The following is a 12,783-nucleotide window of genomic DNA, read 5'->3' on the forward strand; positions in this document are numbered from 1 at the left end:
AGAGAAGGGAGTGACCTCACAAGTGGAGAACCAGTGTTGACAGGGCCAATTTGATCAGGGAGGATGTAGTCCACTCCCAACAACCAATGAGGAGGTGTCAATTCCAGAAGAGGCAAAGCTGCTTTTGTAATGAGCCAGCCACTCCCAGTCCCTATTCAAGCCCAAATTAATGGTGTTAATTTTGCAAATGAATTTTAGTTCTGCTGTTTCTCTTTGAAGTCTGTTTCTGAAGTTTTTTTGTTCAAGTATAGCTACTTTTAAATCTGTTATAGAATGTTCAGGGAGATTGAAGTGTTCTCCAACGCTTCCTCAGTTCTCGTCCCCTAAAGCCCCTACTCTACTTGCGCTATATTGATGACATCTTCATCATCTGGACCCATGGAAAAGAAGCCCTTGAGGAATTCCACCATGATTTCAACAATTTCCATCCCACCACCAACCTCAGCCTGGTCCAGTCCACACAAGAGATCCACTTCCTGGACACTACAGTGCTAATAAACAATGGCCACATAAACACCACCCTATACCGGAAACCTACTGACCGCTATTCCTACCTACATGCCTCCAGCTTTCACCCTGACCACACCACACGATCCATCGTCTACAGCCAAGCTCTGCGATACAACCGCATTTGCTCCAACCCCTCAGACAGAGACAAACACCTACAAGATCTCTGTCAAGCTTTCTTACAACTACAATACCCACCTGCAGAAGTAAAGAAACAGATTGATAGAGCCAGAAGAGTTCCCAGAAGTCACCTACTACAGGACAGGCCTAACAAAGAAAACAATAGAACGCCACTAGCGGTCACCTTCAGCCCCCAACTAAAACCCCTCCAACGCATTATTAAGGATCTACAACCTATCCTAAAGGATGACCCAACACTCTCACAAGTCTTGGGAGACAGGCCAGTCCTTGCCTACAGACAGCCCCGCAACCTGAAGCAAATACTCACCAACAACCACATACCACACAACAGAACCACTAACCCAGGAACTTATCCTTGCAACAAAGCCCGTTGCCAATTGTGCCCACATATCTATTCAGGGGACACCATCACAGGGCCTAATAACATCAGCCACACTATCAGAGGCTCGTTCACCTGCACATCCACCAATGTGATATATGCCATCATGTGCCAGCAATGCCCCTCTGCCATGTACATTGGTCAAACTGGACAGTCTCTACGTAAAAGAATAAATGGACACAAATCAGATGTCAAGAATTATAACATTCATAAACCAGTCGGAGAACACTTCAATCTCTCTGGTCACGCAATCACAGACATGAAGGTCGCTATCTTAAAACAAAAAAACTTCAAATCCAGACTCCAGCGAGAAACTGCTGAATTGGAATTCATTTGCAAATTGGATACTATTAATTTAGGCTTAAATAGAGACTGGGAGTGGCTAAGTCATTATGCAAGGTAGCCTGTTTCCTCTTGTTTTTTCCTACCCCCCCCAGATGTTCTGGTTTAACTTGGATTTAAACTTGGAGAGTGGTCAGGTTAGATGAGCTATTACCAGCAGGAGAGTGAGTTTGTGTGTGTATGGGGGTGGGGGGGATGTGAGAAAACCTGGATTTGTGCAGGAAATAGCCCGACTTGATTATGTAAAGAGTTGTCACTTTGGATGGGCTAGCACCAGCAGGAGAGTGAATTTGTGTGGGGGGGTGGAGGGTGAGAAAACCTGGATTTGTGCTGGAAATGGCCCACCTGATGATCACTTTAGATAAGTTATTACCAGCAGGACAGTGGGGTGGGAGGAGGTATTGTTTCATATTCTCTGTGTATATATAAAGTCTGCTGCAGTTTCCACGGTATGCATCTGATGAAGTGAGCTGTAGCTCACGAAAGCTCATGCTCAAATAAATTGGTTAGTCTCTAAGGTGCCACAAGTACTCCTTTTCTTTTGGCTTTTGTATGTTACCATTCCTGATGTCTGATTTGTGTCCATTTATTCTTTTACGTAGGGACTGTCCAGTTTGGCCAATGTACATGGCAGAGGGGCATTGCTGTCACATGATGGCATATATAAGATGAGTAGATGTGCAGGTGAATGAGCCCTTGATGGTGTGGCTGATGTGGTTGGGTCCTCTGATCTTGTTGCTCGAGTAGATATGGGGATAGAGTAGGCAACGAGGTTTGCTACAGGGATTTCTTTCCTGGGTTAGTGTTTCTCTGTTGTGGTGTGTAGTTGCTGGTGAGTATTTGCTTCAGGTTAGGGGGCTGTCTGTAAGCGAGGACTCCTTGTTGTTTTTGTGGATACAGATGACACTCTGATACAAGATTTCATAGCTTCACATACGACGACAGGTTTCAGAGTAGCAGCCGTGTTAGTCTGTATCCGCAAAAAGAAAAGAAGTGCTTGTGGCACCTTAGAGACTAATGAATTTGAGCATAAGCTTTTGTGAGTTATAGCTCACTTTATCAGATGCATGCAGTGGAAAATACAGTGGGGAGATTTATATACACAGAGAACAACCCAAGGGGATATCAATGTTTAGCTGATTAAGACTTCTAGAATGATACATCACAGGGCATACTTTGTACAGAACATACCATAATTACATCATCATGGTCAATATGGGGTGCTTTGGAGTGCAGAGGAAACCTGGTCTGCTGTATGGAAAGGGAAACTGAAGCACACGACTGCATAGCATTGATGAATACATGTACTGAGTTCTCACCAGTTGGAACAGCACAATGGTTGACAATAATGCACATATACAAAGACAGGTTTTCTAGTGACCCAGAGAAGGCACACAGAACTTTGTAAAAACACATGTGGAGAACACTGCAATGTTTGCAACACTTGAGCATTGCATGTTCCAAACCTTAAGAAGGCCGTGGGCACACTGCCTCTGAATTAATCAGTGACAAGCACTCCTGAAGTAAACTAAGAGGGGAGGTGTGACATTCTGCACCCCAAAGCAACTCCCTGGCACTCCCATATTTACCATGGTGATGTGATTGTGATATGTTTTATACAAAGTATGTCATGTAAGGTATCAACTGGAAAGTTATGATTTGCTGAATATGATTACCCTATTTGTATGCATGTCTCACTTTTATACCTAAAGTTCTGAAAGCATGCGAGGGCATATAACCAGCTCATGTGACACTGGACTCCATTTGTGCCTGGACTTTTCCACTAACAGGGCTAGGGGCTTTTGACTGGAAAAATGAAGCTCCCTCCACAAGGCAGAAGCCATAAAAGGTGGAAGTAATAAAATCACTCCCCTCATAATTCAACACCTGGAAAAACCTTAGGAACAAGGTCCGAACTGGGGATTTGGTCCCAAGCTGAAGGCATTTCTAGCCTGTGTATGGAAGACAGGTGGACGGTTTGTACCATCAGGGTGACACACTGCGCGATTCAAATCCTGTCTAGTTTATAGAACTCAGATTGTCATATTGCTTTATTCCTTAGGTCACCTCCTTTGATCTGCACACTTATTACTTATCATCACTTAAAATCTATCCTTCTGTAGTTAATAAATAGGTTTTATATATTTTTACCTAATACTGTGTGTTGTTTGAAATGCAAAAGGAAACCTGCTCAGGAACAGAGGCTGGTGCATTGTCCTCTCCACACTGAGGGAGGGGCGGACTGGGTAATAAACTTACACTCGCCAGCTTCTGATCAGGGTAAGACATTATAGCTCTCGGGTCCTAGGTTGGGGAGCTGGGGGTAGGGGAGAATTGGCTGGAGCCTCTCTATTGTTGGTTCATGAGTGCCTAGTGAAAACATTCATACAGTTGCATCTGGGTGTGTCTCTTCCTGTGGAAGTGCAAAACCTGGAGCAGATAGCAGCTTGTCACAGCCTCACAGTGTGAGAGGGAGCCCAGGTTGGTATGCCAGAGGGCTCAGTGGCCCAGTTGCAGGTTGCATCCTGGGCAAGTCTCTCACAGTCATGTAACGAACAACCACTGCTACACCATGAATCCATTTCCTTCTTGTCATGCGCTCAGTTACTAACAGAGAGACTGTGGTGACAGTAGGGAAGTCAGGACTCCTGGGTTCTGTCTGTCATTCTCTGTGTGACCTTCACCAAGTCACGTCTCCCTTTGCCTCAGTTTACCTATTAGTATAATGGGGATATGTTCATAGTAACTTTCCTTTGCTAGGTGTTTTGAAGATCCTTCAATGAAAGTTGCCGCACAGTATGATGATAAAAAGAAAAGGAGGACTTGTGGCACCTTAGAGACTAACCAATTTATTTGAGCATGAGCTTTCGTGAGCTACAGCTCACTTCATCAGATGCATACCGTGGAAACAGTTTCTGATGAAACTGGAAACAGTTTCTGATGAAGTGAGCTGTAGCTCACGAAAGCTCATGCTCAAATAAATTGGTTAGTCTCTAAGGTGCCACAAGTACTCCTTTTCTTTTTGCGAATACAGACTAACACGGCTGCTACTCTGAAACCTGTCAGTATGATGATAGTTACAGATGAGAATTACTGATCTCTGATCCCTTAGCAATAGCTCCGGGTGCCTGTAGAAAGTGTTTGTATCTCCGCTCAGTCACCTTTCTCCAGATCTCTCTGTCTTCTCTCTACCCATTAATACTGGGCATTTACAGGGTATCAGACCCTATGGAGAGCTGCCTATTATCCTTTGTTTTCTTACAAATCAACTCTACTTTTTAAAAATACACAGAGCAGCCAATGCCTCTTTGACTCAGCGGAGAGCCCAAGAGTTCTCATCTCCCTTGGGGAAGGTCCCTTAATAACTGTTTACTCCTGAAGCTGGATAAACAGCACAGAAGTGCAGACACTGAAAGAGAGACATTAGCTGAAGTGTCTCCGGTGTCCAGCCTGTTTCTGTTTAGATGCTGCTTCTCCCCTAGAGGCTGAGCGAACCCCCCTGGGATTGCACACAGCTATATTATAAAGGGTGCATGCCTCTGTGTCGGCTCTCAGAGTGGGATGCTGCTGCAGATGCTGGGATGAGAGAGATGGGGGAAACGGCTGCCTGCGGGGGATTCCCAGGGAAGACACGTCTGGCTCAGAATTCACAGGTACCCATCTCTTGCTGAGGAGCTCACCTGCTCGACAAACCCAGTGCAATGTGGGCGTGATGGGATAGAGAATAGGTTTGTGGTCCTTTCCGCTCTGCGCAGCCATTAAACATGCTGGGGCCCTTGCCACAGGGGATGTGTTTGCTCCAATATCACTGGCCAAAATCTCCCTCTTTGCTCTGTCCCGGCTGATGGGCTCCAGCCCCAATGTGGCTGCATTTCAGTGGCGCACAGGATCCTTCAGGATAAAAGGTGACAGTAGAAGGACAATACAAGGCCAAATTCTGAGGCTGTGGCCCATATGTTTTCAGGCCCCACTGAGGCAAAACTCCCCTTGGAGTAAAAACTGAGTAAAGACCTCAGGAGCCAGTTGTGTGTGAGTTAATGCAGAGGGACTCTCACCTCCTCCTCTTGCATTTCAGGCCTCTGGCTGTTAACGGGGGGGCTCTCACCTGACTTTCTGAGAGAAAGCATGGAGGGGCTAGGGCTCCTCACTGGAATAAATATATGCATTTTTCAACATGGGCAAGACGTCTTTTCTTCTGGTTTCATTTGAGAAGTCGGCTGAACTGTTATGCCTGAAATGTTCAAAAAACAATTCAGCCATAAGCAGACACCCAGTGTGGGAAATTTCAGTCCAAACAGTTAAAGTTTGGCAAACTGAAAATGAGATCTCCTAACTGAAGATGTCAGACAGCTATTAGCATATAGATATTCAGGCCTGTCTGCAAAGGCCTATACTTTAAGAATTTAGGTGTATTCTTATCACTTAGCTAGTTATAGAGGTACAAAACAAGAATCAAAATCAGTCTGCCTGTTTATAGGCCTTCTCTCGCTATGATAGTCTAAGGCCTTGTTCTTAGGCTAAGGCCTTTGGCTAAAGAGCAGGGGCAGCAATGAGCTGGAAAGTGAACAGTCACGTCCTCACCAGTCACACTGAAATAGAGCAGTTTTGGGCTGTTAAAAAGGTGATCCAATCTATCCTCTCCAGAGAAAGGGAAGAGCCTGGAAGATTTAAAGAAAACTTAGCTTGATAGCCTCCTGTTAGGCAAGAACTCACTTATCAATAGCTGGGGTGCAAAATCCCTCATTTCTTTGTTGTTCTATCACTGTAGTCCCCACTTCCCTATTGTTTGTCTGTATAATCTCTGTCTGGCTCTGTGATTGGTTCTTTTTTTATAAGGGGGGCGGGATTGGGAACAGGGAAATGGGAACAGGGACACAGGCAAGGCTCTGTGACATCAGAAGTGGAAAGGAAAGAAATTGGAATCGTTACTTGAGGGAAATTCATCCCAATAAACATCAAATTGTTTGCACCTTCGGACTTTGGGTTTTGCTGCTCTCTCTTCATATGAGAAGGACCAGGGAATGGGAGGGTGAAGGGATAAGCCCTCTAACAACAGCCTTAACTAACGGTGGAGCCACCAGCACCCCCTGCATTTGTGAATCCCATTCAGCTATGCTCTTTGCTCCAATAATGTGTGTGGCAAGGAGTTCCACTGGCCAAATATGGATTAAGTAAATAATTTCCCTTTCTCAGTGTTATCTATTCAGACTTTTGAGGTAATTGAATGTTCCCTTGTTCATGTGCCTGACCTACTTTCTTTATCGATAGATTCACAGGGTTTAAGATCAGAAGGGACAATGAGATCATCTTGTGTGACCTTCTGTATAACACAAGCCATGAAATTTAATACAGTTACCCCTGTATTGAGCTCCAAAACTTGTGTTTGACTAAGACCTATTCTACACTAGGATTTTACATTGTAGAATCATAGAGCCACAGGGTGAGAAGGGACCTTCAAGGATCAGCTAGTCTAACCCCCTGCCAAGATGCAGGATTTGTTGTGTCTAAACAATCCAGGACAGATGCTATCCTGCCTCCTTTGGAAAACCTCCAGTGAAGGAGCTTCCACAACCTGCCTAGGTGTCTGTTCCATTGTCCTGCTGTTCTTACAGTGAGGGAGTTTTCCCTGAGATTTAATCCTAAATCTGTTCTGCTGTACTTTGAACCCATTGCCTTTTGTCCTGCCCTCTGTCTCAAGAGAGAAACAAATTTTCTCCATCTTTTTTATGGCAGCCTTTCAAATACTTGAAGGTCGCTATCGTGTCTGTCCTTAATCTCCTCTTTTCCAAACTAAACATACCCAGTTCCTTCAGCCTTTGCTCATACAGTTTGCATTCCATCCCTTGGACCATCTTTCTCGCTCACCTCTGGATCCTTTCCAGTTTCTTTACATCCTTTCTAGACAGTGGTGACCAAAATTGCACACAGCACTCCAACTGAGACCTAACCAGTGCTGAGTAGGGCGGTACTATCACCTACCATGACTTGCATGCTATGCCTCTGTTAATGCAACCCAACATTGAATTTGCTTTTTTTCCAACAGCAAAAGAATCCACACCCCTGAGATATGTCGCTGTATTCAACCTAACCCCAATATAAACAGCATTCTTCCATCGACCTCGCTACCATCTCTCAGAGAGGTGAATTACCTACAGTGACGGGAGAACCCCTGTCATCCATGTAAGTAGTGTCTACAACTTCAGCGCTTTGCAGCACTGCTGTATTGTTTTAAGTGTAGACAAGCCCTCAAGCAGATTTTTCCAGAAAAGCATCCAGTCTGGATCTGCAGACATGGGGCTTTGGAGAATCCACCACTTCCCTTTGCAGTTTGTCCCAAAGATTAATCACACCGACTGCTAATCATTTGGCCCTTACTTCCAATTGGACTTTGTCTGGCTTCAGCTTCTAGCCATTGAGTCTTCCTCTGCCTTTCTAAACGAGATTACAGAGCCGCTTAGCACCCACTGTTTTTTCCCCATGGAATTCTCTGCTTGATTGTCTTTTTGATGAGATAAATAGATGAAGCTCTTTTAATCTTTCTCTGTCAGGCATCCTCTCCAGTCTGCAGTCATTTTTGTGTTTTTTTTTCTGCACCCTCTCCAATTTTACAACATCCTTTTTGAAATGGGTACCCCAGAACTTCACGCGGTCAGTTTCATCAGTGCCACGTACAGAGGTAAAATCCTTCCCCTGCTCCAACTCACCATTCCCCTGATTATGCATCCAAGGATCTCATTAGCCATTTTGACCAGAGCATCACACCGGGAGCTCATGATGACTTAGTTGTTCACAATCAACCCTAAATCCTTTTCAGGGTCCCTGCGTTCCATAATACAGTGCCCTAGTCTGGGTGTCTGGCCTGCATTCCCTGTTTCGAGAGGATCACTTTGCATTTCACAGTATTAAAACATTTTGTTTGCATGGGCCCGGCTCAACAAATGCTCCAGATCATTTGGTATGCCTGCCCTGGCCTCCTCATTGTAACCACTCTGCCAGTCTTTGGGTAGTCTGCAAATTTTACTTGCAACAATAATCTATTTGCTTCCAGATCATTGATGAAAATATTGAATAGCATCTAGCCTTGAACTGATCCTTGCAGAACCCCACTACAAACACCTCCATTTGCTGAGAATGGCCCATTGACAACTGGTTTCTGAGATCTGTTAGAAAGCTAGCTTTTCGTCCATGTAACAAAATCTACTGATATAGTGTTCATTTTTTAAACTGAATGTTTTCCCTTACTAAATCCAATGCCTCAGAGAAATAGAAGTCTATTGCATCTGTTTGGTTACCTTGATCAACCAAACATGTACTCTCATGAAAGGATGAAATCAGATTTATTTGACAAGACCTGTTTTCCATAAACCATGTTGTTCACTGGCATTAATTATACTCCTAGACTTGTCGCTTTCCCTCCACTGCCTGCATTCCATCTCGTCTGCATCGGACTACTACTTCCTTGCAGAACATATCTTCCTTGCTCCATCTTGGGCGCTTTCTTATCCGGTGGAGACACTTGGCTGGAGTGGAGGGGGTGCCTCCTTTCAAGGACATATCTGGTAAAGCATAAGTAATAATAAACAAAAACATTATTGTTAACTATATGTACAGAATTGAAATGCTACATTAAAATACACCGCTGGTAACACACCAGTCACTTTCCCACTGACCCTTGATAAGCAGACATGCCTGTGAACAGTGCAAGCATGGTGAGTGTTCCCAGGGGCGGGGGACATTGTGCATGGGAGAAAAGCAGTGTGAAAGGGGTCATGCGGCACTTCTTGGGGGACAATACTCAAAAGTTTCCAACCCTTTTCCACAGGCAGGAGTCATTGTGGCAGATATCTCTCTCCTGAGGGTAAGCAAGGGTGCATCTACTACATGCTTGCGGTTTCTGCCCCAGTCCCTATGCTGCTCGCCTGTGCGCTGCTTTGGTCCTTGCCCAAGTAATTGCAGAATGGTGAGAGAAAGTGTCCCTCAATGGGGGAAGGAACAAAGAAGCTCTGCCAAGGAACCTCCAGCAGAGGTTTGGCAGGTACCTGCAGGAAGGTTTCCTAGAGATCTCTCTGGAGGATTCCAGTGAAATCTTGGTGTGCATCAAAACCCTGTTCTGCCATACTGCCTAGCTGTTTGGGGAAATGCCCAGCAAACACAAACACTGCCAGCCTTGTACATTTCTCTGCCCTCAGCCCACCTCTGCACTTCACAAAGCAAAACCACTTACCAGGGGTCTCCTCTCCTGCTTCTGGCTCACCTGATTGTGACTGCCGAGACTGGCTGGACACCTGCAGAGTGGAGGACAGCTCCTGACTGGACATAGCACTGGGCAACCCTGGCATAGGTTGCACATCTTTTAATGCCTCCACCTCTTCATGAATGACTTCCTCCTCTGTGTTAGGTCCAGTTTCTGTAGGCTCCAGCCCCACCGAAGTATCCACAGGGCTCTTGGTGGTGGAAGTTGGGTCACTTCCAAGGATAACATGCAACTCCTTATAAAAATGGCAGTCTGGGGCTCAGCACTGGAGCGACTGTTTGCCTCCCTTGCCTTCTGGTACGTGTGCCTCAGCTCCTTCACCTTTGCTCTGCACTTCAGCTTGTCCCGATCATAGCCCTTTTCCCGGAAGCTGCAAGAAATCTTCCCCTAGGCACTGAAATTCCTACAGCTGGTGCTCAGCTGGAACTGCACAGCCTCCTCTCCCCAAATACTGAGCAGATTCAGCAACTCCACAGTGGTCCAAGCGGGAGACCATTTGCTGCATAGAGCCGCCATGGCCACCTGGGAAGATGTGATGTGAACACTCCACGTCGAGCAAACAGGAAGGGGAATTTCAAAATTACTGGGCCTTTAAATAGGGAGGAGAGGAAAGTATTTACCTGGATGCACGGCAGCAGAGTTGAAACTCCTGACCAGAGAGGTTAGGATGGGCATTGTGGGATGCCTTCCAGAGGCCAATTACAGCCATGAAATCAAGGACGGTGTCTACACTGGCACTTCAGTGACAAAATTTTTGCATAAAAAGCCTTACAACTCTCGTTAAGGTGCCTTTATTACATGACTGAAACTGAGGAGTTGTGTCATCAAAAGTGGCTTTGTAGGGTTTACACCTCCACTATTTCTTCACCAAATGCTGCCTTTTGGCGAAAAAAGGTGACAGTGTAGACAGGGCCTAAGGAACAATCAGGGAAAACCAGTATCCACTTGTGTTTCCTGTTGGTGCCTATAAAGATTTCCCACACCACGATGTGTAGGAATTGTTGACACAGGGAGCACCATAAAATATGGAATTGGCATTATTAGGGTCAGTTGTTCATAATTCATTTATCTGAATAATGAAAATGTCATTTTTCAGTGTGTGTGGAGCGACCAACCTGCTTCATCAATGAGAACAGCCTCCAAAAAGTAGTGCATGAAGTGTCTCATATTAACACTGTCTCTCCATCCAGGTATTTGTCCTGTGACTATCGCCCTACAGCCTGGGTTCATACAGGAAGTCAGGGGAACATACGGTACATGCAGGAAACACCATTCTGCCTCAGTGTTGGACACTTTCTCTCCTACTCCATGTCAGATTCCAACTCAACTGACTTCAACAACCCCTCCACCTTCATCCTGCTGGGCATTCCTGGCCTGGAGGCAGCCCATGTCTGGATCTCCATCCCCTTCTGTGCCATGTACGCCATAGCCATCCTGGGGAGCTTCGCCATCCTGTTCATCGTGAAGAGGGAGCCCAGCCTCCATGGACCCTTGTACTATTTCCTCTGCATGCTGGTCATCACTGACCTGGTCCCGTCTACGGCCGTCCTACCCAAAATGCTGAGCATCTTCTGGTTCAATTCCAGGGAGATCAATTTCAGTGCCTGCCTCACCCAGATGTACTTCATTCTCAGCTTTTCTGTGATACAGTCTGGGATCCTCGTGGCCATGGCTTTTGATCGCTATGTGGCCATCTGCGATCCCCTGAGACATTCCACCACCCTGACAAACCCTGTGGTGGCCAAAATTGGCCTGGCCATGGTGCTGCGTGGCATCATGCTCATATTGCCCTACCCCTTCCTGGTGAGGAAGTGGCCATATTGCAGAACCAACATCATTCCCTACACATTCTGCAAGCACATAGCTGTGGTGAAGCTGGCCTGCGCAGATATCCGCATCAGTAGTTACTACAGCCTCTCTGTGGCATTCTTGGTGACTGGTGTGGATGTGTTTTGTATCGCTGTGTCCTATATCCAGATCCTCAGGGCCATCTTCAGCCTCCCAACAAAGGATGCCCGCCTCAAGACTTTTGGGACCTGCAGCTCCCACCTCTGTGTCATCTTAGCCTGTTACACCCCACATCTCTTCTCTGCCCTCACGCAACGGTTTGGGCACAATGTGGCCCTGCATTTCCACGTTCTCATGTCCAACATGTACCTCCTGGTGCCCCCCATGCTAAACCCCATCATCTATGGGGTGAGGACCCAACAGATCCGGGATAGGCTACTCCAGCTCTTTACTCAGAAAGGGACCTAAAGTTTTCTCCTGATGCTCTGGTTCTCAGACCACACTCCATTCAGAGGTAGCTGGTGATATAGTGCTGGGCCCTCCTCCCTGAATCACTGACTGGCCAGTCAAAGAGATATTAAATCCTTTCCTCACCTTACTGTGCTGTGTCAGTGTGACAAACTGGGGAATCTGTCTATGTGCAACTCATAGGGTTGCCACCTTTCTAATTGCTGGTAACTGGAAGCCTAAGGCCTCACCCCTCTACGCTGCCTCTTCCCCCAGGCTCCACCCCTGCTCTACCTCTTCCCCTCAAGGCCCCTCCTGCAACTCTTTCCTCTCCTCCCCCGTCACTAAACATTGATATCTCCTTGGGTTGTACATGCGATCATTGTATGTGAAGTTATGAAATTGTGCTATGTGTGTGTTATTAAAGTTCAGGCTTGTTTCAGGCTTGATGGGACTATGGCTGATTTAAACCAATGAAGTCTCTGGAGTACAAAGATCCCATCCTAGATGGGTTGTTCAGTCCTTTGTTCAGAGCTTCAGTTTCAAGCACAGTTCCTCCAGAGGGCAGAAGCAGGATTGAAGACAAAATGGAGGGGATTCCAGGGCTTTTCATATCCTCTGCATGTGGAAGGATACCCCTTTCTTCTTACTGTGGAAAATCACAGCAGAAAGGTGGAGCTTGGAGTCACATGGGCAAGTCACATGTCCATGCATGACTCAGTTTGCAGGCGGCAGCCATTGCTCACATGCTATCTTGAACGTTCCCAGGAAGGCTCCTCAGATGTGGATTGGAGTCTCCCAAGCTCCCTTGTCAGTTAAGTGTTTCTTCATTGGGCACTTACTCAGAATAGTCCTTTCTTGAGAAGCTGACCAAATGCTTCACGGATGCTACTTAGAATCAAACACATTGAGATATAAGTACATA

The 12,783-nt window shown here is 46.0% G+C and overlaps 1 protein-coding gene across 1 annotated transcript; it reads left to right on the top strand.

Annotated features, from left to right (window-relative positions):
- Nucleotides 1-10,880: 10,880 nt before the first annotated feature.
- On the top strand, nucleotides 10,881-11,879 carry LOC125645086 (olfactory receptor 52R1-like). Its single transcript, XM_048870133.2, has one exon. The coding sequence runs from the start codon at nucleotides 10,881-10,883 to the stop codon at nucleotides 11,877-11,879; it is 999 nt and encodes a 332-aa protein (XP_048726090.1).
- Nucleotides 11,880-12,783: the final 904 nt, after the last annotated feature.

Source organism: Caretta caretta, chromosome 1, assembly GCF_965140235.1.
Source record: "Caretta caretta isolate rCarCar2 chromosome 1, rCarCar1.hap1, whole genome shotgun sequence".
Taxonomy (NCBI): Eukaryota; Metazoa; Chordata; order Testudines; family Cheloniidae; genus Caretta; species Caretta caretta.

What these genes read in the sequence shown, in the direction of transcription:
- LOC125645086 (XM_048870133.2), top strand. Translation starts at nt 10,881, where the DNA reads ATGCAGGAAACACCATTCTGCCTCAGTGTTGGACACTTTCTCTCCTAC.